At 41.0% G+C, this 27,302-nt stretch overlaps 1 protein-coding gene across 3 annotated transcripts in view; it reads left to right on the top strand.

Annotated features, from left to right (window-relative positions):
- Nucleotides 1–27,302, top strand: part of lin54 (lin-54 DREAM MuvB core complex component) — a 107,809-nt gene that overhangs the window by 40,330 nt on the left and 40,177 nt on the right. For all 3 annotated transcript variants that reach the window (XM_038791682.1, XM_038791683.1, XM_038791684.1), the window contains exons 3-10: nt 3,446–3,533; nt 3,650–3,795; nt 9,103–9,310; nt 12,580–12,650; nt 14,103–14,300; nt 16,210–16,301; nt 18,216–18,287; nt 23,955–24,057. In XM_038791682.1, coding sequence (XP_038647610.1) covers nt 3,446–3,533; nt 3,650–3,795; nt 9,103–9,310; nt 12,580–12,650; nt 14,103–14,300; nt 16,210–16,301; nt 18,216–18,287; nt 23,955–24,057 — 978 coding nt within the window. The remainder of the gene's footprint in view (nt 1–3,445; nt 3,534–3,649; nt 3,796–9,102; nt 9,311–12,579; nt 12,651–14,102; nt 14,301–16,209; nt 16,302–18,215; nt 18,288–23,954; nt 24,058–27,302) is intronic.

The raw sequence follows: 27,302 nt of genomic DNA, 5'->3' as shown, positions 1-27,302 counted from the left end.
ATAGCTCATAAACAATTCCTGCCAAAATTGTCAACTGAAAATAAACCAATTTGATGCTTTATAGAGACTGATTTTAGGGTGCAAGGAAGGCATGAAAAAAGACAATTTATTGTTTTTTTTATAACTTTGGAGCAGGTTTGCATTGAGAATTCATCTTGTATTCAGAAGTAAAGGTGAACATCAGTAATTTTCTTGGCATGAGTCAAAACTGGTGTATTTGAATATCCAACAATCTAATCGGAGCATAGGTTTCCTGCCCACATTGTCCCCATGCATGGTGTGTATGAGGCAACAAGCAGAGGAAATAATATAAACGGTGGCACTTAAAAAAAATACACATACACAAATGTGGAAAAACCCCACTGAAAGCAAAGCATTTTACCTCAAGAGGGAGTTGCAATGAACGTATTCTTTCCAAAGATGGCTTGTTCTATTTCGCTTTCAAAGTATTTGAGAGTAGTCAAAGCAGGTAACAAATTATCTCCCTCATGTTGACTATGTACCATTTAAAAGCCGCAGTTGAGACAGTTGAGATTTAAGGTAACCCATAAACCTAAGTGATATAAATAAGTAATGAGTCAAAGAGTTTGAATTGATGAGAAATTTTAGCTGATTGTTGCCATCTATGACGTTTCAGTCCCTAACCCAATTTGGAGCATTGTTTCATAACGCTGAAGCCAAATTCCTTCAAATGTGTGACTGGAGCTCACTCGGCTAAATCACTGGCTTTTAAAGCAGACCAAGGCAGGCCAGCAGCATGGTTCGATTCCCGTACCAGCCTCCCCGGACAGGCGCCGGAATGTGGCGACTTGGGGCTTTTCACAGTAACTTCATTGAAGCCTACTCGTGACCATAAGTGATTTTCATTTTATTTCATAAAGAAAGAAACTTGCAATTACCAGTTAAACGATGCTTACCAATGACAATGAAACTCCTAACTGCCATCCTTTATCTCCACTCACGCAAAACCCATCTCCAGTCAAAATCCATTTTTGAATACAGTAAGCCAACCCAAGAATACTTGCTATAAAGAGATATCTTGGGTTAACTATTTTTAGAGAGCAAGAGATCCTTCAGAAAACAGCTTGCAGATTCTTGCCTGTGTCAAACAACTGTTTAATCTGTCTGCCTTTTCAGAAACTGCAGTTCAGTTCACAGGTAAAATCTGTTTAACTGAACTGCATTGAGAAAAGAAGCTAACCTGTTCAGATAGATCTGAACTGAAACCCTGAAATTCAAGACCTGACTGCTTCAACCCCTCCAATTAACTACATCATCTTACAACGGTCAAACACACAGTCTCTAATTATCTACTCCCCAGGGAACCTTCATTATGAACAAAAATAAATTTAGAGTACCCAATTCTTTTTTTTTCCAATTAAGGGGCAATTTAGCATGACCAATCCACCGATCAGCTTTGGGTTGTGGAGGTGAGATCCACGCAGACACGGTAGAATATGCAAACTCCACACGGACAGTGACCCAGGGCCGGGATGGAACCCAGCCTGCCCAGAGAACCTTCATATGAACAAAATTCTTTTAACCCAACTTTTACGCAGCTTTAAATGCATCTGTCTCCAAAAAGCCTACTGCATTTCAAACCAGGATTTTTTAAAAACGGCCATCACATACTAATGCAGGCTTCGAACCCTTTCTGCACCAAATGCATACACTATATCTGAAATTCCTACATTAATCGCACAATGCACAGGTAATAGCCGAATTCATCATAAACCTCATGGCCAAGGTGGAGAATGGGCCTGGGGGGGGTGATGATGATCTGACCCTGGGCGGGGCCCCCACGGTAGCCTGGCCCGTAATCCGGGCCTACCGATTTGCGGGTGGGCTGATTCTGTGGGGTGCCTTCTTTCCTCCGCGCCGTCTCCCTGTTGGACTCTGCCATATTATCCGGAGCTGGCGCGGTGAAGAGAACCCCCGCGCATGTGCGAGATCACACCGGCCGGTCCGCGCATGCTTGGAGCACCGCCAACCCCTCCGGCGTCCACCTAGCCCCCTAGAAAGGTGAGAATTCCTCACCTTGGGGGGCTGTTGCCGCCAGTTTGTTTTTCCGCCGGTGTGGGGACATAGCCCTATTTGCAGAGAATACTGCCCCATATAATATATGTATATAGCCCTGAAAAATTATTGATGGACAAAAGAATTCAATTAAGGTTCCCCTCCCCAGGATGTTTTGTGTGGAGGAACAGTGAGTTCAGGAGAGAGAATCTGTGAGGAGCTGCTCTTCCAATCACAGATTCTGTCTCTCACATGCTGATCCAGTTCCTCCATTCACAAGTGTCGCCGTCTCTCGCTCTCGCTCTCGCTCTCGCTCTCGCTCCCCCCCAACTCTCTCCTCTTCCTAATCTTGTCGTGCACCACCTTCCCAGCACCCTGTTGAGCTCTTCAACATTGCTGATATGAGCTGCAGGTGACAGGAGATGATGCCAGGTTATCTTGTCCCTGGCTGCATTGCTGTCCATCTCCAGGATCATGATGGTGGTCAGTCTCTGCTCGTCAGGGAGGAGTGGCCATTGGCTCTATGCTCACGCTGTCCTTCACATATTCCTCGTTTGCCCCCCTTCCCCGGCCCTCCTCTTGCCCCGCCCCCACCCCTCAGCCCCAGCCACACAATTGCTGTCAGACCTGCTGCTATGGTCCAGAATTTTATGTTTCTGTTTCAGATTCCAGCATGTGCAGTAATTTGCCTTTATCTTACGGTTTGAATTGAGTCTGTTATCGGCTGAGGAGGTTAATGTTAGAGACAATGCAATGAGATAATAGCATCCAAAAAACACTCATTCTGGTGATGAACAACGAGGGTTCTCATATATTCACTGCAATTGCATTATAATCTCTATCACTCCTCATTACCCATTTTGTAAGTATGAAAAGTTTGTTTGGTGTTGAGACCAACATACTTCAGTCGGACCTGAAAGTTCTGTAATTATGAATGCGCAAGCAGCAAGTCAACAAAATGTCAATCAAAACTCTTTGCATTCTTGAACTGGGGGGGGGGTCTGTCCCAAGTGTCCAGTGCCATGAGGAAGTTATTATTATCTTTTATTATTCTCACAAGTAGACTTGCATTAACACTGTAATAGCTCCTGTGAAAATCCCCTAGTCGCCACACTCCAGCCCTTGTTCGGGTACACAGAGGGAGAATTCAGTATGTCCAATTCACCTAACAGGCAGGTTGTTTTTGGAATTTGCGGGAGGAAACCAGAGTACCCGGAGGAAACCTACGCAACCACGGGGAGAAGATGCAGACTGCTCTGGTCCATCTGGCTTGTCTCCATCCAAATATTGTTCCTCCCGTATGTACCGTTACATATCCCCTCCTATCTCACAATTGCCCAGTAGGGCAACTAAAGCCGGCAAAAAAAAACCTTTAGGACATCTTAAAGATTATTGTTTTTCTATTTACAGAAGTTTATGTATTTTACAGATTGCCAAGAAGTGCACACCCACTTCTGCTGGACCAATGATCACAAAATTCATCATTGCCAAACCAGTCCACAAGAGCCTTATAACAGGTCATTCTACCAGTGTTCTCTATGATTTACAGATTTTTAAAAAAAGTTACTTTATTGTATAGAAAGTGCATACAGGTATTCAAATCTATTTACTTATGTTTTGTGATATTTTGCAGGTAGAGTTCTTCCTCAGAATTCACTTGGAATTACCCCAAACACTATCACCATTTCTGAAGGTGGTGCTAGTGTCTCCAATCTCACCTCTGCAGCACAACAGACTGCCAACAAGATTGCTATCTCGCCACTGAAGTCTCCAAATAAGGTTAGCTCTCAAGCTCTCTCTCTCTCTCTCTTTCGCACGATTTTGCTGTGTAACTGGTTTGATTCAACTGAGTACTGTAGTGTCCTAGGCCATTGAAGGGCACTTGGGAGTTAACTACATTTCTGTGTGTATGGAGTTGTGTGTAGAGTCATATGATGAGGCAATGGTGGCAGATTGTCTTCCGTCATAGTTAAAGGGAAAAAACACATGGAACAAGATGAAGGCAGAAGTTATTATCTAACGTTGTTGTACTCAATATTGAGTCCGGAAGTTGAAAGATAAGGTGCTGTTCCTAGAGCACGCATAACATCTGCCTTCATCTTGTGTATGTTTTTTTGATTTGATGGGTCAGTCTTATCTTTCTTTATCCATTCATATTATATTCAGACAGCTGCTATGTAGCCAATGTAGTAATTTGGGCACAACATTTGTTTATTTACTACATCCACTACCACCCCGTTTGGCTATTGCAACATGTAGTATTTTGTTATTTAATATCTCCTGCTGTCCACTCAGTCACAAACCCTGCCCCTTCTTCCATGTCCCCACCTTCCACAGGCTTAAAATCTCTTGCATTTCTAAATATCTTCAATTGTGAAGAAAGGTCATGTCAGCCTGAAAAGCCTAAAATATTAACTTTCTCTCCACAGACGCTGCCAGACCTGCTGACTATTTGCAACATATTTTGTTTCATTTCAGATTTTCAACATCCACTGTTTTGCTTTTGTTTACTCAAATTTCCTGTCGTTTTAAAAAAATCTGCTTTTCTATTTGCGACCAAAGTGAATACCCTCAGACTTCCCCACATTATATGCCACCTGCCACCTTGTTGCCCACTCACCTATCATCTTCCAGCCTCTTTGTGAACTCCTTATAGCTTGCATTTCCACCTAGCTTTGTATCGTCAACAGACTTGGCCAAGAGACAGAGAACAATGTAGCAAAAGCATTAATGTTGTTTGAAAATAGCTGAGCTGAAGCACTGAACCTAGTGATACTCCACTTGTCACAACCTGCCAACCTGAAAATAACCCATTTCTGCCTACTGTCTGCTTCCTGTCAATTAACCAACCTTGTATCTATGCTGATATATCAGCCCAACTCCATGAGCTCTTACCTTGTGTGTTAACTTTTTGTGTAGCCGCCTCATCGAATGCTTTTAGGAAATCAAATTTACATTTACTGACTCCTCTTTATCTACCCTATCTGTTACAGCCTCAAAAAAACTCTAAATTTGTCAAACACGATTTCTCTTTTATAAAGACAGGTTGACTTGTTCTATTCGTACTATACTTTTCTAAGTGCACTGTTATGACTTCCTTATTAATAGATTCCAGTGCCTTCCCGATGACTGAAATGGGGTTAGCTGGCCTGTAATTTCCTGCTTTCTCTTTTCTTCATCTCTTGAAGAGCAGTGTTACATTTGCTAACTTCCAATCTGCTAGTATTGTTCCAGAGTCAAAGGAATTTTGGACAGTCAGCCAGCGCAACCACTGTCTGCAGCCAAATCTTTTAGACCACTAGGATGTAGGCTAGTGGTAGGCAACCTCAGCTTGTGAGTGGGCTGTGTGAGCGGCCCTCCTTGATCTCAGTTGGCCGCGAGATTAAAATCTGAGTATGTTCACTAACTATGACCCCATGAATAAGATCAAATATGTTTAATACTAGATATTTCAGAAGTAATAGAAAATGCTTGATCTTATATTAATAGAACTCATCAACTTCAAGTGGTAAAAACAAAACAAATATTTACACATGATTAGCTGCAGAAGAAGCACACGGCTTGCACAGTTATTAATATTGTGTGCACTCAGCATGCACCTCACTTAATGTGTCCTTGCTTTACATGTGTATCACTTAAGTTATATCGGCAGGAAAATGATACGTGGATTGGAAACCAGCAGAATGCGACAACTCTGCGCATGGGCATCAGTTAACAAAATGTCTTGTGGACCGCACATAGAACCCGAAAGGGCTGCATGTGGCCCCCGGGCTGTAGGTTGCCCACCACTGATCCAGGCCATCAGGTGCTGTTGACTTGTCTCATTTCAGTCTCATGAGATTCTGCAGTACATATTTCCTTGCTGCTCTTGGCTCATTCCTCCTCCTCCTCCCCCTTCTCTCTTCTCCCTCTCTCCCCCCCCCCCCCCCCCCCCCCAAAAAAAAATCAACCTTTTGCTGGCTTCTAAAGCACTCCCAATCCTCAGACTCATGCCATTCTTTTCAATATAAACCTGTTTTTTTTTAAGCTAATACTATTCTTAACCTCTTTGGGCATATTTTCTCACTGAGCTTTTGTTTTTCCTGATTTCAAAACTGCCCTGATTTGAAAGGGGAAAGCGCAATTCTTGGAAGTGGATGTGACTGCTTGCTGTTTAATGTTTAATTCTTGTAATATATCAGATTTTCAGTCAGCAGGACTTTTTCAGAAATGACCTTTCATAGCATCAAGGTCGTGCAATTGGGCTTCTGTACCTATTTTGAAATGTGCAAAACAACTTTCTAAATGTATTAACTTTTAAAAATGGAGCCAACATGGTCTGCTGTGTCAAGGATAACAACACCACAGATGGGTTGGGCCAAAGGGCCTTTTCTGTGCTGTAGACCTCTGACCACAGCCTCAGCAGACTATGAAAGTCTAGCACTGGCGGGGACTGGATTCTTGGACAATTAAATGTTCTCCACCATTGATCCCAGGTGCCTTTAATTTCCTTTGATCCCAATACTGCTATTTCTAATTCAGTTGGTTACCTGAGTTCTGATATTGGTTGTTGCTACCTGGAAAACTCCAACCTCAAAGAAGAGTCCGAAGGAACCCAGCTTCCCCAGGATACATAATCTGTGCAGGCCATCGAAGGAAAAATACTTAGATCCTTAAATTTAATGCAACCAAAAAAAAACCCGTTACTCTAACTGGGGAACTATCCTCAATCTCAGTGAGGATTTAACTAACCCTAGTAACCGCCATCAACCCATCACTCCACTCCACCTTTGCTCCACTCATCTTCATTATAAACAAGATAAGGAGTGTCTAAAAGGCACTCCCCTCCCACAGCTACGAGGATTATAATACTATGACAAAAATAAGTAAAACTGCACTGACCACATTTTACATCGATTCAATATGATTTTTGCTAGAACTAGATAGCTAACAACACTCACCTCATGCTTAGAGCTCGCATGCCCTTGCAGGAGAGAAGATGTTAAATAATGAACAACATAATCACAAGAGGGTTACATCCAGGATTATGGAAGAATTGCAGTATAGTGGCACCATCTATTTTGCTTGAGGATGCCGAGACAGGATCAATGAACATTCCTCAGGATATCTCAATTCCAACAAAGTTCCTTCACGTTCCTTCACCATGCCAGCGTCCAAGCAACAAGAACAACATTCTCTAAAGCGGCCATCATCTAGATGCACACAGACCAAGGCAAAGGTGCGCTCACCAGCAACAATGTCACTGCAAATTGGGTCCCACCCCAGACTGCCATGGCCAAATGAGGAATCTCTGCAATTTATCTTTGCTCCTCATGTCAAAACACCAGTCAGGATTCTCCAGGGACGTAGCGCAGGGCATATCTCCCTTGAAAAGTCAATATGAAATGTCCACCAGGATAAAAGGAGTACAAGATGAACAGAGCTGTATTCATGTTCAAACATTGACTTTGCTGGTCAAACTATCCAGTTGCTGACTGCAACTTCAGATGGAGGGATGTGCAACAGAGGAGGGACAAGCAACAAGACTCCATGTGCCTCACAGAAAACGCCCTTTATTTGATCTTGCAGCAACACTAAAATTATGAATTTATTTTGTAGCTTACGCTGTGCGTCCATGTTTTTTGATTTCTACCAACACTCCAGTATTTAGAAGTGGCACAATTTAAGCTGCATTCTACTATGTCATTGCAGTCTAATCTGTTGTAAAGCTGATTTAATCAAATCAGTTTTTTTCTTTTAAATATTACAGTATTTTATGCAAGGAAGAGTCTTGTAAACTAAAACTTTTAGCTAAACTCACATTTAAGAGATGTTCTCTAAACTGGAACCTGAAGCTATGCATTCTGTTATAACTTTTAGTTTTCTGGGCTACAAAGATATTTTGTCAGTAAATTACAATTTTGGAAATTGGTGCTCAGTGGGTTTTTACCGTCAGGCACTTCAGCCCTATTCTTTAGATCATAACCGGGCCTTTATCTTGTTGTTTGTGCTGCTTTCTATTTTTGTTTTGCTGGATTCCTGAGAGCCTTTACTGTCCCAATCCTTAAAAACCTCCTCAAAACTGAGATTTTCAACCATGCTTTTGGCCTACTCTCCCATCTGTCAATTTCTAATTTTTGAAATACGTTCGGATTTTCACTGTATTGAAATCACTCTATAAATGCATGTTAGTAGTGGAAAATATGATGCATGTTAATAATGGAAATATGACTGCCATGGATTGACCATAACTTGCTATCAATTTTTATATAAATTTGGTAGAAGCCACAACAGCGATTTTCTGAGAAGAGCGATCTTAATGGATCAATTACTTGTACTCCTAAACCCAAACATCAACATTGTATTCTATGCACATTAACTGCAATTCTGGGTGACTGTCGTAAACAAAAGTTTGTAAACTCCTGCAATCTGTAATGTATTAAAGAACATGTTCTGTGTGCACTTCCTGTATGTCAAAGCTTAATTCCCATTGCCATTTTAGTTACTTGCATTAGCTTCTGCTCGTCATAAATTTCTATATTCATAATACATTCATGTTTATAATGGGACCAACATTGATGCTGTGGAATCTGATTTCTGCTCTCACCATTCCGTTTATCAGCAACTACAAATCATGTTAATGTATTACATAAATTCATGGTCCAAATGTTCCCCCAATCCTTTACTTTCATTTCACCTAAATGCTGCAGTAGTCTCCTTTGCCATATACATTGGCACGGGAGGTTGACTGGTTATATATTAAAAGCTTTGCATATTATGTGCATTTTCCTGTCATTTTCTGCAATGCTTTCTCTGCCAAACTTTAGCAACATCCTTGTTAATGGGCTATTTTCTGAATTACTAGAAGCAATGCCGCAAGAGGTCTGCAGGTACTAAAATAAAATGCTACTTTAAAGGTAAAACCCATTTTAAAGCTCAACCAGAGAATAAAATGTATTGAATTGCACAAGTACGATTTTTGAGTCTTGTTTTTTAACTGGCTTGGTAAATAATCCGCTTTAAATGTTTTCAGGTTATGCTTTGCTTTGTTAGTTTGAGAATTCAGGCCTGTTTTTAATTAATATTATGTATGGACTTCCTGAGCAGACGATGAAACCAGCTGCCCAAACACTAACTATGGGAACAATGAATGCCACCCAGTTCAAAACCATTATTCCTCTGACACCGCCCAACGTTCAGCAGATTCAAGTACCAGGCAGCAAGTTTCATTATGTACGCCTAGTTACTGCAACGACAGCCAGCGGCTCCCCTCAGGCGGTCAGCTCCAGTACCAACGCACAATCCTTATCACAAGGTTTGATTCAAGAAAATTTACTTTTTGGAATTTCTTTGGCGTCATGGTGTTTAATAATCAATATTAAAGTATTTCTGAGATGTCAATTTCCTGATCTTTGACTTGGTTGGTGTCTGTATTAAGAACAAAAGGTTTCCAACCAGTAATTATAACAGCTACAAAGTTTGGAGGGAAAGGTTAATGGTAAGCCTACCAGGAGTAGTTTTAGGTGAAGAGTAAATGTTTCCTCTAAAATCATGGTTGCACAGTGGTTAGCACTGCTGCTTCGCAGCACCAGGGACATGGGTTCAATCCCTGCTTTGGGTCACTCTGTGTGGACTTTGTATGTTCTCCCATTGTCTGGGTAGCATTCCTCCGTGTGCTCTGGTTTCCTCCCACCCAGTCCAAAGATGTGTGGATTAGGTGATTTGGCCACGCTAAATTGCTGCTTGATGGGTAGGTTAGGCTTGTGGGTTTACGGGGTAGGACAGGGTGGACAGTAGCTCATCCAAAAAGGTCGGTGCAGACCCGATAGGCCGAATGGCTTCCTTCTGTGTTTTAGGGATTCGATTCTACGATTTAGTGGCCCTTTTTTTTTCTTTATTTGAATTACCCAATTCTTGGGCTGGAGTTGGGTCTGCACCTTTTGAGAACCAGCTCAAAAAGGAAACTGATATTGATGGATTACAGCCAGATTGGAAGGCCTGCCTCCTTTTACTGGACCATTGGGTCCAGTCTGTGGATGAGTGAGAATGTCTAACCCTCATCCCTATCCTTTCGCCCCTCAACTGCTTTCCCCCCAACTGCATGCCCATGCGCCAACCTACCTATTTTCACTCAGCAAGTATCGCTTATGTACAGAACCTTTGAGCCATATAATTTTGAGATGCTCATAAATGTGTAAAGATAAACGGTCATTAAAACAGTCAAAAAACACTTTTAAATAAAAGAAACGTTGTTAGGTGGTCATAAAACTGACAATCCGAACAAACTCAACAGTCACCTTGATAGTTGTATCAATAACTGCTGCTGAGCTGAATCCATTAGTAGGGTTTTTAATTTAGTCTTGAAGCATTCATATGAGACATTGCACAGTTGTGTCAATAAAATTTTGAAAACTGAATGCATTTCAGTATTTTAAGTTATTCAGAGAGCTCAGCCATCTGTTCAAACTTTTGAAGCAGGAAAACCAATATCCGAGCTGCCATTCCTTGAAAGATAAAATCACAAGGGAAAATTCAGTCAAATCTGAATATCAATATTCTCTACATTGCCCAGTCACTCATTGAAATAATCCTAATTCAAGTCTCACATGTCATCCCTTATGACCAGAGCACGTTATCCCTTGACTTTTACCTCTCTGTCGTCTTAATGCTGACACCATCTCAGTCTCACTGCCCACCTCAAGTAGAAATCCCTGCTTGGTTCATTCACATCAATTTGATTTAGACAACACGGTGGCACAGTGGTTAGCATTGCTGCCTACGGCGCTGAGGTCCCAGGTTCGATCCCGGCTCTGGGTCACTGTCCGTGAGGAGTTTGCACATTCTCCCCGTGTCCCCGTGGGTCTCACCCCCACAACCCAAAAGATGTGCAGAGTAGGTGGATTGGCCACGCTAAATTGCCCCTTAATTGGAAAAAATAATTGGGTACTCTAAATTTAAAAAAAAAAAATTGATTTAGACAGGATATTTCTAGATAGAACACTTTCTGACTTTGCACTGTTGCCTCAGGTACCCCTCATTGCCTTATTCCTACATCTACTTGATTGCCCTTGGTGAAGTCATCATGTTGTTCACTTCACATGTCTTCTGACAGCACTCAAAGTTAACTCATCAGCTCGGGAATTTGCTATATAAGATGGACATTTCAGCACTGCACCCTCTACAGGGGCCTGTGACCTGTGTGAACAGGGCGAGTGAATGTGTATCTCCTTAACCAACCAGATTGAAGAATCATTAATGTGCTGCACAAAGTCTGAAAAGGGATGTACTAGAGTATTTAATATAACGTCAAATAAGGTACAGAAAACAAAATAGAAGGATGACAGATGAAAAAGAAAATGTTTTAAAATAGTTACATTTAAATTTTTAAAGATTTTCTACAATATTTAATCTGGATGCACAATTGTCAAAGTTTATTTTTAGTCAGCAAGGTTGTTTGGCAGTTATTCAAATTCATCACACAAACCTAAAATATTGATTTTGGACAACAATGATCCAGTCCATAAAATTGCATTGATTTTTAGCACTGACACCTCTATCCTTTATTTTTTTTAAATTTAGAGTACTCCATTAATTTATTTTTCCCATTTAAGGAGCATTTTAGCGTGGCCAATCCACTTACCTGCTCATCTTTGGAGTTGTGGGGGTCCGACCCACGCAGACGCGGGGGTTGTGCAAACTCCACATGGACAGTGACCCAGGGCTGGGATCAAACCCAAGTCCTCAACCTATATTGTTTCAGTCCAAAAAGGATGTGTTATTTTCCATTTTCTAACCTTCAAATTCCTATCTACATGCCACACTTTTAAATTTGTGAATGCTGAGCTATGTTGCCAAATATATAAAATGAAACATATAACTGGGCTGGCATGTACTGCTCTGATCAGGCCACATTTTGAGTACTGCATTAATTTTGGCCATTGAAAAACAAGCCCTGGAAAGCATTGTCAAGGCCAACGAGGCTGATTCATCTGTCAAAATTATGTCACATGAAAGGTCAGTCGTTCGATTCTGTAAAGGGTGAATAATAGGAGACCTTCCTAGAAATGTGGAAGATGCTAAATGAATTTTAATAAGTTATTCCTGAGCACATGTGAAATTAAATTGGGCAAGGACAAGATAAGTAGACAAGATCTGAATTCATTTAAGTGGCAGGTGGATGGTGCAATGAAGATCCTATAGATTTGTATGGAAAGGGAAGTATGGATCATCTCATCTACACTTTGCAAATGGAAGTATGAGAAATTATTACAAATGCTCTGCAATCACAGTTGAACAGGATTTTAAATCTGTGATTTTATTTACACAGCTTCTGTTGAAGAAGTAGAGCAACTTTACACTTAAAAAAATGTTTTAAAATCCTTTGAGTGCTGAACTTCAAGCTGTTTTCATAGTATGTTTTCCAAAACTACCAAAGTTGTTTTTACTCTATATATTGCCAGTTAATATAAATTATATTCTGAGCAATATATGAGAAAGTGGCAGTGGTGCATCAAGTTATAATATGTTCAAAGTAAAATTTCCACCTTGCCCTCTTCTGTAACACTTTTTGTCTCTTTTGAACAGCGAAGACAGTAGTATTGAATCCACAAGTTCGAATGTCTGTTCCAATTGCACCAGCACAGAGCATAAAAAATGTGAGTAATAAGTCAAAAGTCATTACGCGGTATGTCTTTACATCTAGTGCTGTCAGCCATGTCACTGATAAACTGCCATTCCAGTAACAGTTCACTGGTTTAATGTTCATGAGGTTTAGTAAAATGGTGCCACTTTTGTTTGACCCAGCATTTATAAGCGCAATACAACATAGGTCAATTTAGGTTAACATCTGAACTGTCATTTAAACATCCCAATACCAGTACTACGTTTCAGAGGTCTATCTGTTCCATGTACCTTTCATCTCTTGTTCTTTTGTCAATCATTTTAAATCTTTGTTGCTATGGTCTGAACCAGAACCCCAATTTTTGGTTAAGATCCCAGATTAGAACCCCAATTGAGAGGAAATGTTACTAGAGCACAGGAGTGATTACACAGCCCAATAGACAGCTTTTATATTAAAACAAACTTTAATTTGAACACAGAATTAAGCACATGAGCAACAAAAAATAGCTTTAAAGTTAGCAGGTATAACATTTTAACTTCCTGAAACCTGCCTCCTCATTCCAATTAGGTGATCCATATATTTCAAATACTACGCTCTTAAAATTAACCTGGTTTACTTATCTTAAAGCAGAGTCTTTGTTAAGGACCAAGCTGAAAACCTGCTCGGCTTTGAGCCCTGTCCAGACAGAATTGGTCCCTCCCATTAGCTACACCAGCTGCACTCAAAGCATAGCATTCTTTGGTCACTTGTTCCAAGATGTGCTTTGATTTCCATAGGACATGGGGGGGGGAAGTGGGGATTCGGCTCATCAGCCATGATCAGAATAAATGGTGGAGCAGACTCAAAGGGCCGAATGGCCTTCTCCCGCTCCTATTTTCTATGTTTCTATGATTTGTTTGGCCAAGCTCAATTTGTTGTGCCACTCCATTAGCTGTCTATCTGCAAACAAGTAAAATGACTTTTAATATCTATTAGCAACACACTTCCCTTGCAAAAGTCACGGATTATCTTACTTTTAATCGCAGCTCAAGCAGACATACTGTCTGTGTGCATTCTAACAGAGGTTTTAGTAATACTTAAAAAAAAATACAAACTAAAGTATGACAATTTTTTATTCATAGTATCCTCCAGTTATTATTCTTTTGCCTCTGGTCGCAAGTTTCCTTATTTACTCCATTAAAGCCTTCATGATTTTGAACATCTCCCAGAAATCTGTCTCCTCCTCCTCTGCTCTGAGGAAAATTACCCCAGTTTCTCCATGTAATGGAAACTTTTCATCCCTGATCATTCTAATACATCTTTTCTGCACCCTGACAAAGATTTTGACATCCACATGAAAGAGTTCAAACCTGGGTTAAACAAACTGTTGATTTAAAGAAAAATGCCGTTGAGTTTGATTGTGTACACACCAAATGTAACTTTCGATTTCACAGTGGCTAATATTCAATCTTTAAACACAACTTTTTTTTAAACATTCTGGCTTTAGGTGATTCCTAAACCCATTGGCAGCACTACACAAATAGTTACCACCAGCCAGCCCCAACAAAGACTCATTATGCCTGCAACTGCACTGCCACAGATCCAGCCTAATTTAACAAATCTCCCACCAGGCACTGTTCTGGCACCAGCACCAGGAACTGGCAGCATGGGCTATGCAGTAGTCCCAGCTCAATACGTTACACAGGTAAGTGGAAGAATTACTTTGTTTGGATTTTCAGAATTTAAGTTAAGTTTTTATATTTGTAGGATCCATATAACTTCAGTTTTTTGATTTGGAATCTCAAAGCTGCTCTTATACTATGCACGATTTAGCACTGTTGAATTCCATGACATCATGGGGTCTGCTGCAACAGAGAATTAAACCTACTGAGGTTTGCTGAGGGCCATGTCCAAATGACAGGTGCATTGGTTTTGTGTGTGTGGTATAAAAGCAGTCGTAGTCTATATTTGTAATCATGATTCACTAATTATTTACATTTTTTCCTGGTATTGAGTATCTGTGATTAGTAGAATGGCTTTTGCTCCTAGCTGATGCTGGTTCTTGCCTTGAAAACAGTGTGAGCTGTTTGTTCATGCACTAAGCACTGGTTGTCATGCTGTGAGAATCAACACATTTCAATTAGAATATCATCATGCCATTGATTGCACCTGATGATTATAGAATTTTCAGTTTTTGTCTGTGCAAATGTCTTTATTTCAGGAAAGAAAATGAGTTTTAAAACAAAAAACCCCAGCAAATCTGAAACAATGAAATGGCATCATACTTATCATCAGCATCTGTGAAGAAAATATTTCAGTCAAGATGCTTCATCAGTTTTGGTGAAGAATTGCACTTGTAATGTTCCATTTTTACATAAAATTACTGATCTCATTTAAGCTTGAGGATAAGTTAAATTCAATCTATAGAACAGTATTTTTAGAAATTGCCATTGCACATCTAAACTCTCATCTTATAACTCTTCAATCATCAGTATATATAATAGTTGAACAGCTCAGGTGTTACAAGTGTCAAGAAGTAATTCAGCGGTAACATTCTTGCATCTGAATCAGAAAGTTGTGGTTTCAATCTTCACCCCAAAGACTTGACCAAAATCCTGGCTGATTACAGCCGTACAGCACTCCTTCAGTACCGCACAAATGCCCTCTTTGAAATTAAACTTTAAACCGAATGCTGCCTGCCCCACTTATGTAAAAGATCCCATGCCATGAGTTTTTTTAAGAAAACATTGTATTGAAGCATTTATAATTTTAACATTTAAACATTTTAAACAACAGAGCGGTACAACATCACAATAACATACCCAACTCCCCCCCCCCCCCCCCCCCCCCCCCCCCAAAAACCTCCTGACTGCCCGTATATTAGATTCCCTATCCTTATTCTGCAATGCCATGCCCCCGCCCACCTTTGTGAGATCTTGCTTCGTGCAAATTGGTTATAGCATTTCCTCATTACTACATTTCTAAAGTATTTCATTGACCTTAAAGTGCTGTTGGATATTCTAAGACCATGAAAAGCACAAGATAAATTGATAATTTTTTCATTTTAATAGACAAATTTCATTCATCAGCTGGATCAGGGTTCCAGTCTCCCTATTATTTAAGTCATGTAAGTCAATGTGCCCTGATCCCCAAACTTATAAGTGCTCTGTCTAATGTTGATCGAAACCCAAAAGATTTCACTGCTGATCTCGGCAAAGAGAACAGTTGTGAGGCAACAAATAGTATTGATGCCCCTGTTTATGGAAAGGAAACAATATTCAGGTTGCCCACCACTACCTATTGACTGCTCGTGGAAGATAAATCGGGTCAGAAGATGACTGAATGGGGATCACTGTGAGCTTTACAGTAGCTGAATAGTTATTTTAATTGATACATGAAGATGCCCAGTATTACAAATACTTGGGGGAGAAAGCTGTGAAGTATTTCATTTTTTCTTCAAGTGTGTTGAAGTTAATCTTCATAGATACTATGTTTGGTCAGCTAACTGAGTTTGGAGTAGTTTTTAAAACTATTATGCCACATATGAATGTTCGTAAATGGATATGCCGAGTGACAAAATTTGCAACAAGCTATTTAATTTTTGCTTTCATTAGTTGCAGCAGACCTCGTATGTTTCAATATCCAGTAACAATGGGTTTTCTGCAACATCCAATATTCAGACTCAAGCAAAACTACCAATCAATGGGTAAGTTTTTAAAAATATCTCAACGTTAGCACATACAATATTTGCAGAGTTACATAGAATTGCATACACGGTATACAGGCAATTCAGCCCAACCAGTCCATGTCGGCATTTATGCTCCATTCGCGCCACCTCCCAGTCTTAATTAGTCTGAGGTTATATCAGCATTCCCTCACCCCCTATTTCCTTTGCCTCATGCATATTTAGCCTTACTCACGTCTCCCTCTCCCTGTGGTAACAAATTCTACAGTCTTGCCACTCTGTAAAACAAGTGTGGTGTGCCTCAGGGGTCTGTGCTGGGACCACAACTTTTGATAATATACATTAATGATCTGGAAGACGGTAATGAAGGCACTGTTGCTAAGTTTACAGATGATACAAAGATCTGTAGAGGGACAGGTAGTATTGAAGAAGCAAGGAGGCTGCAGAAGGACTTGGGCAAGCTAGGAGAATGGGCAATGAAGTGACAAATGAAATACAATGTGGAAAAGTATGAGGTTATGCATTTTGGAAGGAGGAATTTAGGCATAGACTATTTTCTAAATGGGGAAATACTTCGGAAAGCAGAAGTACAAAGGGACTTGGGAGTCCTTGTTCACGATTCTCTTAAGGTTAATGTGCAGGTTCATTCGGCAGTTAAGAAGGCAAATGCAATGTTATTATTCATGTCAAGCGGGCTAGAATACAAGACCAGGGATGTACTTCTGAGGCTGTATAAGGCTCTGGTCAGACCACATTTGGAGTATTGTTAGCAGTTTTGGGCCCCATATCTAAGGAAGGATGTGCTGGCCTTGGAAAGGGTCCAGAGGAGGTTCACAAGAATGATTCCTGGAATGAACAACTTGTCATATGAGGAATGTTTGAGGACTCTGGGTCTGTACTCTTTTTTTGAGTGTAGAAGGATGAGAGGGGATCTTATTGAAACTTACAAGATACTGCGAGGCCTGGATAGAGTGGGTGCTGAGAGGGTGTTTCCACTTGTAGGAAATACGAGAACCAGAGGACACAATCTCGGACTAAAGGGATGATCCTTTAAAACAGATGAGGAGGAATTTCTTCAGCCCGAGAGTGGTGAATCTGTGGAACTCTTTGCCGCAAAAGGCTGTGGAGGCCAAATTACTGAGTGTCTTTAAGACAGAGATAGATAGGGCAGCATGGTGGCCTAGTGGTTAGCACAACTGCCTCACGGCGCCGAGGTCCCAGGTTCGATCCCGGCTCTGGGTCACTGTCCGTGTGGAGTTTGCACATTCTCCCCGTGTCTGCGTGGGTTTCGCCCCCACAACCCAAAAATGTGCAGAGTAGGTGGATTGGCCACTCTAAATTGCCCCTTAATAGAAAAAATAATTGGGTAATCTAAATTTAAATTTAAAAAAAAAAGACAGAGATAGATAGGTTCTTGATTAATAAGGGGATCAGGGGTTATGGGAAGAAGGCAGGAGAATGGGGAAGAGAAAATATCAGCCATGATTGAATGGCGGAGCAGACTCAATGGGCCAAGTGGCCTAATTCTGCTCCTATGTCTTATGGTCTGAATTCCCTAATGGATGTCTTGGTGATTCTCCTATCTTGATGGCCATGGGTTTTGCTTATCCCCAAGTAGAAACATTCTCTCTATTTTAAAAAGCTATCACAATTTTAAAGACTGTTATAAGGCCACCCTTTGGCTTTCTCTCTTCAAGAAAAGAGACCCAGCCTGTTCATTCCTTCCTGAGTTCTGGTCTCATCCTTGTAAATCTTTTTTTCACTCTCCAGTGTATCTATATTCATTTTATGATAAATCAGAACTATGTACATATGGAAGTGTGGCCTAAACAAGGTTCAATGACTATGGAGTTCTCTTCTGCTAGATGGGTTGAGGTGTTCACATAACTTGATTTCTCTCTCATCTTTGTCTCCATCTCTTCCTCTTTTACATAGGGCATCAGCATCAGAATCTGGATCACGGCCTAGGAAACCTTGTAATTGTACAAAATCTCAGTGCCTCAAGCTGTAAGTAAGATGTTTTCAGTCATGCTGCCACATGCTGATGTCCAATTTTCATATTGTTTTACTCCAATGCACCCAACCCTTGCCTCAACATCATGTACTGTGAAATATATTGTAGGTTTCAAAGTGCTCTATCTTATAATGAGTGGGTGATGAACTGCCGATGTATCACCTGACATCTGCTTTTACTTCCAACCCAGACTGATAAAATAGTCTCCTCTTGTTGGTCGATGCAATGATCCAGTGTGAAGCAGTTGTGAGCTTTCAAGCACATTCTTGAGCAATATTCCCTCTAATTCTTTTTGTAGTGCCTAGCCTATTCATTTAAGTTTGCTGTACCTTTATATTTTTTTGCATTGCTGGCATGCAGTCTGCTTGGAACTTTTGGGCTGTTGTACAGCTGTGCCATTTATAGGGAATGTTGTTCCTAAACTGCTCAGTCTTGATAACTCCACTTAGGAAGTTGCAGCATGCTTGGGCAGGGACAATATCCTGTTGGCGTTTGGGGGCATTGTTGCCATCATCTGCTGTCCCTCTGTTCAAGGATGATATATTCTCAGGATTGCGAGTTTCTGTTGTAGGTCTTTGTGACTGAACAGGCCGATTTTCGGCCCACAAATCTTTGGGCACATAATGCAGGGCATCCCACGAAGTTGAGAGGTCTGCAGTGCAGGATTTGCCTCCTTGTCTTCTCTGCTGCCACTCTGCTTAATCAAAATGTTTGAATTCTTAGCATGATGCAACTTGATGGATAATTTGTCGCCATTTTGAACAATTGGCAGCAAGCTCCTCCCAGTCAATGTCAATGCTGATACACTTTAAAAGTTTTGAAGAGATTTATTTATTCTCCCCTGGAATACTGGCCATTTAAGAATTGAGAAATCCTGACCTGTTGGGGAGATGCTTTTCAGGGGTTCTAATTATCAGGGGGGACTTGTGGATTTACAATTTTGGATTTTCAGAAGGCATTTAATGTGGTGATACATAAGCGGTTGTATGGAAGATTAAGATTCATGGAATAGGAGGTTAAAATATCAGCATGGATTGAGGATCAGTTAATTAATAGAAACGGAGAATAACCAGGTCACTTTTGGGATGGCATGGTGTAACTTATGGGAGTGCCACAAAGATCAGTGCTGAGGCTAACTATTTAAAATCTAAATCAGTGACTTGGAAAAGTGAAAATCCAACAGATTTGTTTCAAATCACTAGATTTCGGAGCACAGTTTCTTCCTTCATCTGGGGGGTCCCACTTTTTCCTCAACTATCCTCTTGCTCTTTATATACAAGTGAAACATTTTTAGGTTTTTCTTCATCTCGCTTGCTAATATTTTTTTTCATGCCCTCTCTTTGACTTCCTTATTTCCTTTTTTTACTTCATGCCTGTACTTTTTATCCTCTCTACTCTATCTAGGCTATCGGCAGTGTTGAGCTTTTCGTGACTATCAGCTTTCTTTTTCTGTTTAATCTTCCCCTGTATTTTCCTAGACAATCATGGGGTCTAGATTTGGCAGTAATGGAGAGGGTGTGTTGGCTTTGTACCCTAAGAATCTCACTTAATCGTGCTTCGCATTGATTTATCCTTTAGCAGTCTTGCCCTGTCCACCTCAGCCAAATTACTTCTCAGTTTTGTAAAATTTGCCTTCCCCGGTTTAAAACTTTCACTCTTGGTTTATCTCTGTCCTTGCTCTGGAAGGCAGAGTATTCCATTACTTTGGATGGGTCTTATAGGTGATGGAGAGCTTTTCAGAAGTCGGAGGCAAGCTATTCACTGCAGAATGCACAGCCGTTGTTGTGTTGCACCAGCAATTATATGGCTTCAGCCAATTGCATTCTGATGACACCCAGGATGTTGGTGTGGTACCGAGCAATGGTAATGCCGATGAATGACAGTTAGCAAAACACTCTTTTGTTTGAGATGGTTATTGCCTGGCTCTTGTGCATGAATCAGGAGATATAGGGAATGGCCGGCGAAAGTAGTTGAAGCTCAAAATCAGCCAGGATCATGTAGAATGGTGGAGCAAACTAGACAGGCTGTATAAATTTCCTCTCCAATTTCTTGTCTTATGAATATTACCTGCCATTAGTCAGCTCAAGCTTGCATGTAGGAGAAGTTTGGTTGGGATGGATTTTAAAGACAATCTTCAGGAGTGAAAGGGGTGAAGAGTCAGAGATTTATGGAAAGAATTCCAGAGCTTGGAGCCTGGTGCTGAAGGATCAGCGATTTAATGGTAGGGTGAAATGGGAACATGCAGAAGATGGCCAGCATCGAAGTAACACCACGATTTAAAGAAGGAATTGAAGAGTAAAGGGAGATTGATGACCTTGCAAGAACATTGGGATCGAGAGTATGTACTTTGAAGAGGAGACTGATAATTTAGAAAGAGGGTGATAGTACCTTAAAGAGAACTTAAAGAGCAGCATGTGGCGCAGTGGTTAGCACTGGGACTGCGGCGCTGAGGACCCAGATTTGAATCCTGGCCCCGGGTCACTGTACCATGTGGAATTTGCACATCCTCCCCATGTCTGCGTGGGTTTCACCCCCACAATCCAAAGATGTGCAGGTTAGGTGGATTGACCACGTTAAATTGCCCCTTAATTGGAAAAAGAAAAATAATTGGCTATTCAAGAGAACTTAAATGAGTTTGGGCATGGTGTTTGAGAGATTAGTGACAGTTTTGTTATGGATGGAATGAATACCCATGGAAAGTAGGGAGGGAATTAAGGAAGTGAAAGATTGATCTTGGAGGAGGTGGGAAATATTTGAGAGGAAAACCAAAGTACTGGCAGTTGCGGGGTCACAGGAGTTGGGATGTGTGAAGATTTGATGTAGGAGCAGATAATGACTGAAATGGCTGTATGAATGGTCCAAATCTTGAATAAATGCATGATTGGTTTGTACTTCAATTCCCTTCCCCGACTGTTATACCGTGGTCTCCAATGCCATGTTTGCATCATTGCTCATGCCTTTGAAGGATGACTTTTCTGAGGGATAGCAAGACATGGTGGTACCTAATAGAATTAACTCGGGATTGGTGACAAATGACTAGAAGATGCACACCAGTTCATTCATTTTTGCAACCGTTGAACTGAAAGAACCATGCTGCAGGCATTTTCAGTGAATAAGAGGTGAATGATTTGGCGAGAATGCCTGCATTAAAGGCAGAAGATTGAAGATTCTAGGCTAGCCCAGTTTAGCCATAAAGTTACATAACTTCTCAGTAACGTATGAATGTTTATGAATTGACATCAAACGTGATTGGGATTTGTTTATTGTCACGTGTACCGAGGTACAGGAAAAGTAGTTCTGCGTGCAGCTCAGACCGATCATTATGAGCATGAAATGAAAATACACAATAGGGCAAACGTAAAATACGCAAAGTGAGTACTTAAACACAGGCATCGGGTGAAGCATACAGGTTTGCAGTACTACTCGGGGAAGATGTCTGAAGAAATCAGATCAGTCCATAAGAGGGCCATTTAGGAGTCTGGTAACAGTGCGGAAGAAGAGGTTTTTGAGTCTGCTCGTGCGTGTTCTCAGACTTTTGTATCTCCTACCCGATGGAAGAAGTTGGAAGAGTGAGTAAGCCTGATGGGAGGGGTCTTTGATTATGCTGCCTGCCTTCCCAAGGCAGCGGGATGTGTAGACAGTCAATGGATGGGAGGAGGTTCGTGTGATGGACTGGGCGGTGTTCACGACTCTCTGAAGTTTCTTACAGTCTTGGGCCGAGCAGTTGCCATACCAGGCTGTGATGCAGCCAGATGGGATGCTTTCTATGGTGCACCTGTAAAAGTTGGCAAGTGTCGATGTGGACATGCCAAATTTCCTTAGTTCCCTGAGGAAGTATAGGTGCTGTTGTGCTTTATTGTTCGTAGTGTTGACGTGGGTGGGCCAGGACAGATTTTTGCTGATGTGCACACCTAGGAATTTGAAGCTGTCAAACATCTCTACCTCCGTCCAGTTGATGCTGATGGGGTATGTACAATACTTTGCTTCCTGAAGTCAATGACCAGCTCTTTAGTTTTGCTGACATTGAGGGAGAGATTGTTGCCGTTACACCACTCCACTAGTTTCTCTATCTCTCTGTATTCTATCTCCCTCCTGTATTCTGACTCGTTGTTATTCGGGATTCGACCCACTCTGGTCATGCCGTCAGCAAACTTGTAGATGGAGTTGGAGCCAGATTTTGCCACACAGTCGTGTGTGTATAGGGAGTATAGTAGGGGGCTAAGTACGTAGCCTTGCGGGGCCCTGGTATTGAGGATTATCATGGAGGAGGTGTTGTTGTTTATCCTTACTGATTGTGGTCTATGGGTCAGAAAGTTGAGGATCCAGTTGCAGAGTGAGGAGCCATGTTTTGGAGCTTTGATATGAGCTTGGCTGGGATTATGGTGTTGAAGGCAGAGCTGGAGTCAATAAATAGGAGTCTGATGTAGGAGTCCTTGTGTTTGAGATGCTCCAGGGATGAGTGTCTGCTGTGGACCGGTTGCAGCGGTATGTGAATTGCAATGGATCGAGGCATTCTGGGAGTATGGTGTTGATGTTCCTCATGACCAACCTCTCACACTTCATTGCGATTGATGTCAAGGCCACTGGGTGATAGTCATTGTGCCACGTTGCCTGGTTGTTCTTTGGTACCGGTATGATGGTGGTCATCTTGAAGCAGATGGGGTCCTTGGAACGGGAGTAGGGAGAAGTTGAAGATATCAGTGAACCCATCTGCCAGCTGGTGTGTGCAGGACCCGAGTGCACGACCAGGGATCCCGTCCGAACCCATTGCCTTCCGAGGGTTCACTTTCAAGAAGGCCGATCTGACCGGAAGCTATGACGATGGGTATGGGTGTGTCCGGGCCTGCTGGTGCAGTTAACAGCGGTTTGATGGTTTCCTGCTCGAACCAAGCTTAAGATTGCATTGAGTTCATCGGGGAGGGGTGCGCTGCTGCTGGAGATTCTGCTTGGCTTCGCTTTGTAGCCCGTAATGTTGTTTCAGCTTTGCCACAACCGACGAGAGTATGTAATGCTCGTCAGTGACTCTAGCTTGGTCTCATTGTCTTTTGGCATCCCTGATGATTTCGCAGTGGTCGTACTTGATTCATCTGCTACATCTGTCTTGTTTCCCTCACCATGCCTCCCCACCCCACAAATTCTCTACATCCTGAATAAAAATGTCCTTTACAGCAGATTTGTATGCATAGCACCTTACGCCTAAAGCATGTTTGTTTTACAAAACAAAATGGTTAATTATTTTTTATCAAATAAATTTTGATGAATATGAAGAAGAGATTTCAGATTAATCAAATTAATGCTTGGGAAAATGCAAGTCTCTATCACATCATGTTTTCATCTTGCACATTTGACGCAAGTTGCCACAGAACATTTGCACTCAATACAGGCAGCATGGCAAATCGTGTCAGACACACTGCCTCATTCTCCAGGACCAGCTTAGAAAATTCTTAAAACTAAAGAAGCTGAAAACCCCTTTGTTACGTCTCTGATTTATTTGTATGACAGTGTGTTTAGAAAATATGAGCTGAGTTTATTTACCAACCTTGTTCAAGCTACAATATGATAATGATTAACTCCTTGTTGTTTTTAATGTAGTTGTGGAAATTTTAATAAATGAAAATCACTAATCTTCAATTCATATACACTTTCAATTTTTATTTTAGATACTGTGATTGTTTTGCAAATGGTGAATTTTGCAATAACTGTAATTGTACTAACTGCTTCAACAATCTGGAACATGAAGCTGAACGTCTAAAAGCAATAAAGGTGAGAATCTGTAGTTGCACCTCTAGATTAGAATGCAAAAGTGTATTTTACCTAGCAGGTGCAGGGCATCCTGAGAACTGATCCTGGGATCCTTTCTGTCATTCAGCCCAGCGAGTCCGCTCTGCTATTCTGCTATCACGACTGATCTGATCTGATGTGATGTGATCTGATGTTTGGACTCAGTTGTGATGTCTCAGTAGCTCAGTAGTTCACACAACGATTAGATGCTTCCATAGAACCAGAGAATCCCTCCAGTGCAGAAGGAGGTCATTGGATCTATAACCAACTCTCTGAAAGAGAACTCTCCCTAGGCCCACTCCCGTGCCCTTGTCCACATAACCTCACTTATCCTACTCGTTTTTGGATACTTAAGGGGCAATTTGTCATGGCCAATCCACCTAAACGGAAACCGGAGCACCCGGAGGAAACCCACGCAGACACTGGGAGAATTTGCAAACTCCACACAGTCACCCAAGGCTGGAATTGAACCCGGGTCTTTAGTGCAGTGAGACAGCAGTACTAACCACTGTGCTGCTGTGGCGCCCACTTCTGTAAGGTATCAAAGGGCGTATGGAAAACCTTGAATTGTGCCAACAAAAAAAATACCATTGACATTCAATTTATTTTCTAGGCTATTACGATTTTGGGGTTGACTAAGGGCTTGGGTGTCATGATCCAGCATTGCCAAGTGTGTTTGTTACCAACAGACCAGAGGCCCGAAAGAGAAATGCTGATAAATATTTTTCCAGCTAATACCAATGAACGTGTTTATGTAGTATTGTAGGAATTTAGCACATTTACTTTAGGGAGAATAAATTCAGTGGTAAGATTGGCCTTTTCATTGAAAGCTGAGCACGGGATGTGCCAACCAAAAGATGTTAAAATACTCAAATAAAAAAGTGAATGCCCTCATTCTTGGTTGAATTCATGATCCCAAAGTGAAATTACTCTTTATGCAGCTTCGGAAACTTTTTTTTCTCCCGAGGCTCTGTACATAGTAAATTCAAAGGTTTTTGCACAGGGCGCCATTTAGATATGTTTTGCAAATGTGAATTTTGATTGTACTTCGAAGATGATTTTGCGCACTCCTTTCCACTATTTTTCTCACACATTCTTTTCTTTCAGCACCTTTTGCATGCTGTAATTGATCTAGCATCGATTACCTCTTCCTACTCTTCTGATGGTTACGCAACTACTATCCTGAACACACACTGCCTGTGGTGTGGCACCTCTAGGAACATAAAATACAGTAACTTTCATGCTGTATAGTCACTCCCAGGTGCCCCTTAAGCTCAAGCCCTGAACCTGTGCTCAAGCAGCTGGAGATGCATCATACACGTTACCCAAGACACATCAAGTGTCCTGAATTTCCCACTTTGTGCAGGAATTGCAAGCAACAGGTCTCAATTGTCCATCTGTGACCCTAAAAATAAAAAAACTACTCTTTTGAATCTAAGAATCTTGAATAGTTACAACCTTGTTGTAACTATTCATTTTAATTAATGCCTTTAGATCTGATACGTGTTAATGTTTTCTCAGAAATTGTTGTTATACTTGCCCCGAATTGAAATGTTTGATTTTTCTGGCTTGTAGCTTAAACCAATGCCCTAGTTTAAGAGGGAACAAAATAAACACCCACCATCCAATCACTTGTGTGCTGTGATGTTGCACTTTGTTTTTTTTTTCTTTGGAATGCCATCTGCCACTCTGGACTTAGGTTTTTATGCCATCTCTGATCTCCATCTGCTCCTCTCAGCCTTCAGGTCACCACTCGTTATCCTCGTCAGCCTTGCCGTGCTCCTGCTTTTGCTGATGTAACTTTTATTGCCTGAAGCCCCTTGTTCATGTATAAAATTATTAGTTGCTGTTTCAGGACAACAAGTTTTTGAAGGTTGCTTCACTCTCCTGTAAGGCACAATATTGATTTAATATCCACCATATTGTTTGCCTACCTTAATTTTTGAAGCTTTTACTGTTTATCTAATACATTAGCTGCAATTTTGTTCATATTACTTGTGACAACATTGTCATCTCGCATAGATCTGTTCTCATAAATCATGCCATTTGATATGTTTTAAATAAAATCAGAATCCTCTTATGCACCTGCTGATTAAATATTATAACTTTTGTGAGAGAAATAATTCAAACTTAAAACAATTTGATGTGATTAGTTCATTTGTGTATGGCAGTTCCATATTACATTTGTCTGCAATATTCTGACAGTCTTTGTATATGAAGAATAATAGTGTTGCATAGTTAAATAATTGGAATAGTAATTTGAAGGATTGGACTTATCCAAGACACAATAATTCAGTTCCCACCATGGTAGTATTCAAATTTAAATCCTGCTTTTAAAAAGTAACTACATTTTGAATAATAGACTGATTTCTGTAGAAGTGACGAGGAAATTGTTGTAATGCCTTAACAATCCAATTAAAGCTAGCACCTTTTTGATAAGGAAACCTGACGCTTGGTCTATATGTGAGTCCAGCCTCTTGCAAACATAGTCAAACTCCTGAAATGGTCTAGCGAGCAACTCCGGGATGCAAAAAATCTATGGATAGACAACAAATGTCAGTATCACCAGTGTGCCAACACCCAAGAATTTTTAAAAATTTATAAATGAGCCATTCAAATTAGTGAACTTGATTTGAAGACCTCTGGAGAAATCACCTGTCTGAAACTCCTGAAAGAAAATTTAGCTTTAATTTTCAAACAATAAAAGTTAAGATTTATTTGGCTTTCCGTGTTTATTCAAGGAATTCAAAGAAAGGAAATTGTCATGTTCAAGTTATTTACAACGGGCAACTTTGCAAAAGGTTTTTTTCCACTTCTGTAAAATATGATTTGATTGCAAATTATCTTTTGTAAATATTTTAAAGTTAAAACTAGGTCTAGGGTGGCACGGTGGCCCAGCGGTTAGTGTTATATTAAGTGATTGTAATACGTTGTTACTCTTTTGCTTACTTCCAGAATGGTCTGGTGGTTGTACTTCAATAAAACTTATCAGTGACTTCCGGTTGCGGCTATGACTAGCTAAGCCGCACATTTGGAAGCTCCTGCAACAAAGGTGTTTTTGGGCCAATTGGAGGGCCCCAACGGCGCTGAAAAAACGAATCCCGGTGGGGGAAGGTCCCCTGAGGAGAACTAGACCGATTTTATGGTCGGTACCCGGAGTGGAGCGGCAAGAAAAACGGCAGCAGCTCCCCAAAAAAAGCGGGGGAAGAAAATCAAAATGGCGGCCG

This window comes from Scyliorhinus canicula, chromosome 3, assembly GCF_902713615.1.
Source record: "Scyliorhinus canicula chromosome 3, sScyCan1.1, whole genome shotgun sequence".
Classification (NCBI taxonomy): Eukaryota; Metazoa; Chordata; class Chondrichthyes; order Carcharhiniformes; family Scyliorhinidae; genus Scyliorhinus; species Scyliorhinus canicula.
Note: the sequence above shows the minus strand (reverse complement) of the source record. Positions and strands in the feature narration are given on the sequence as shown.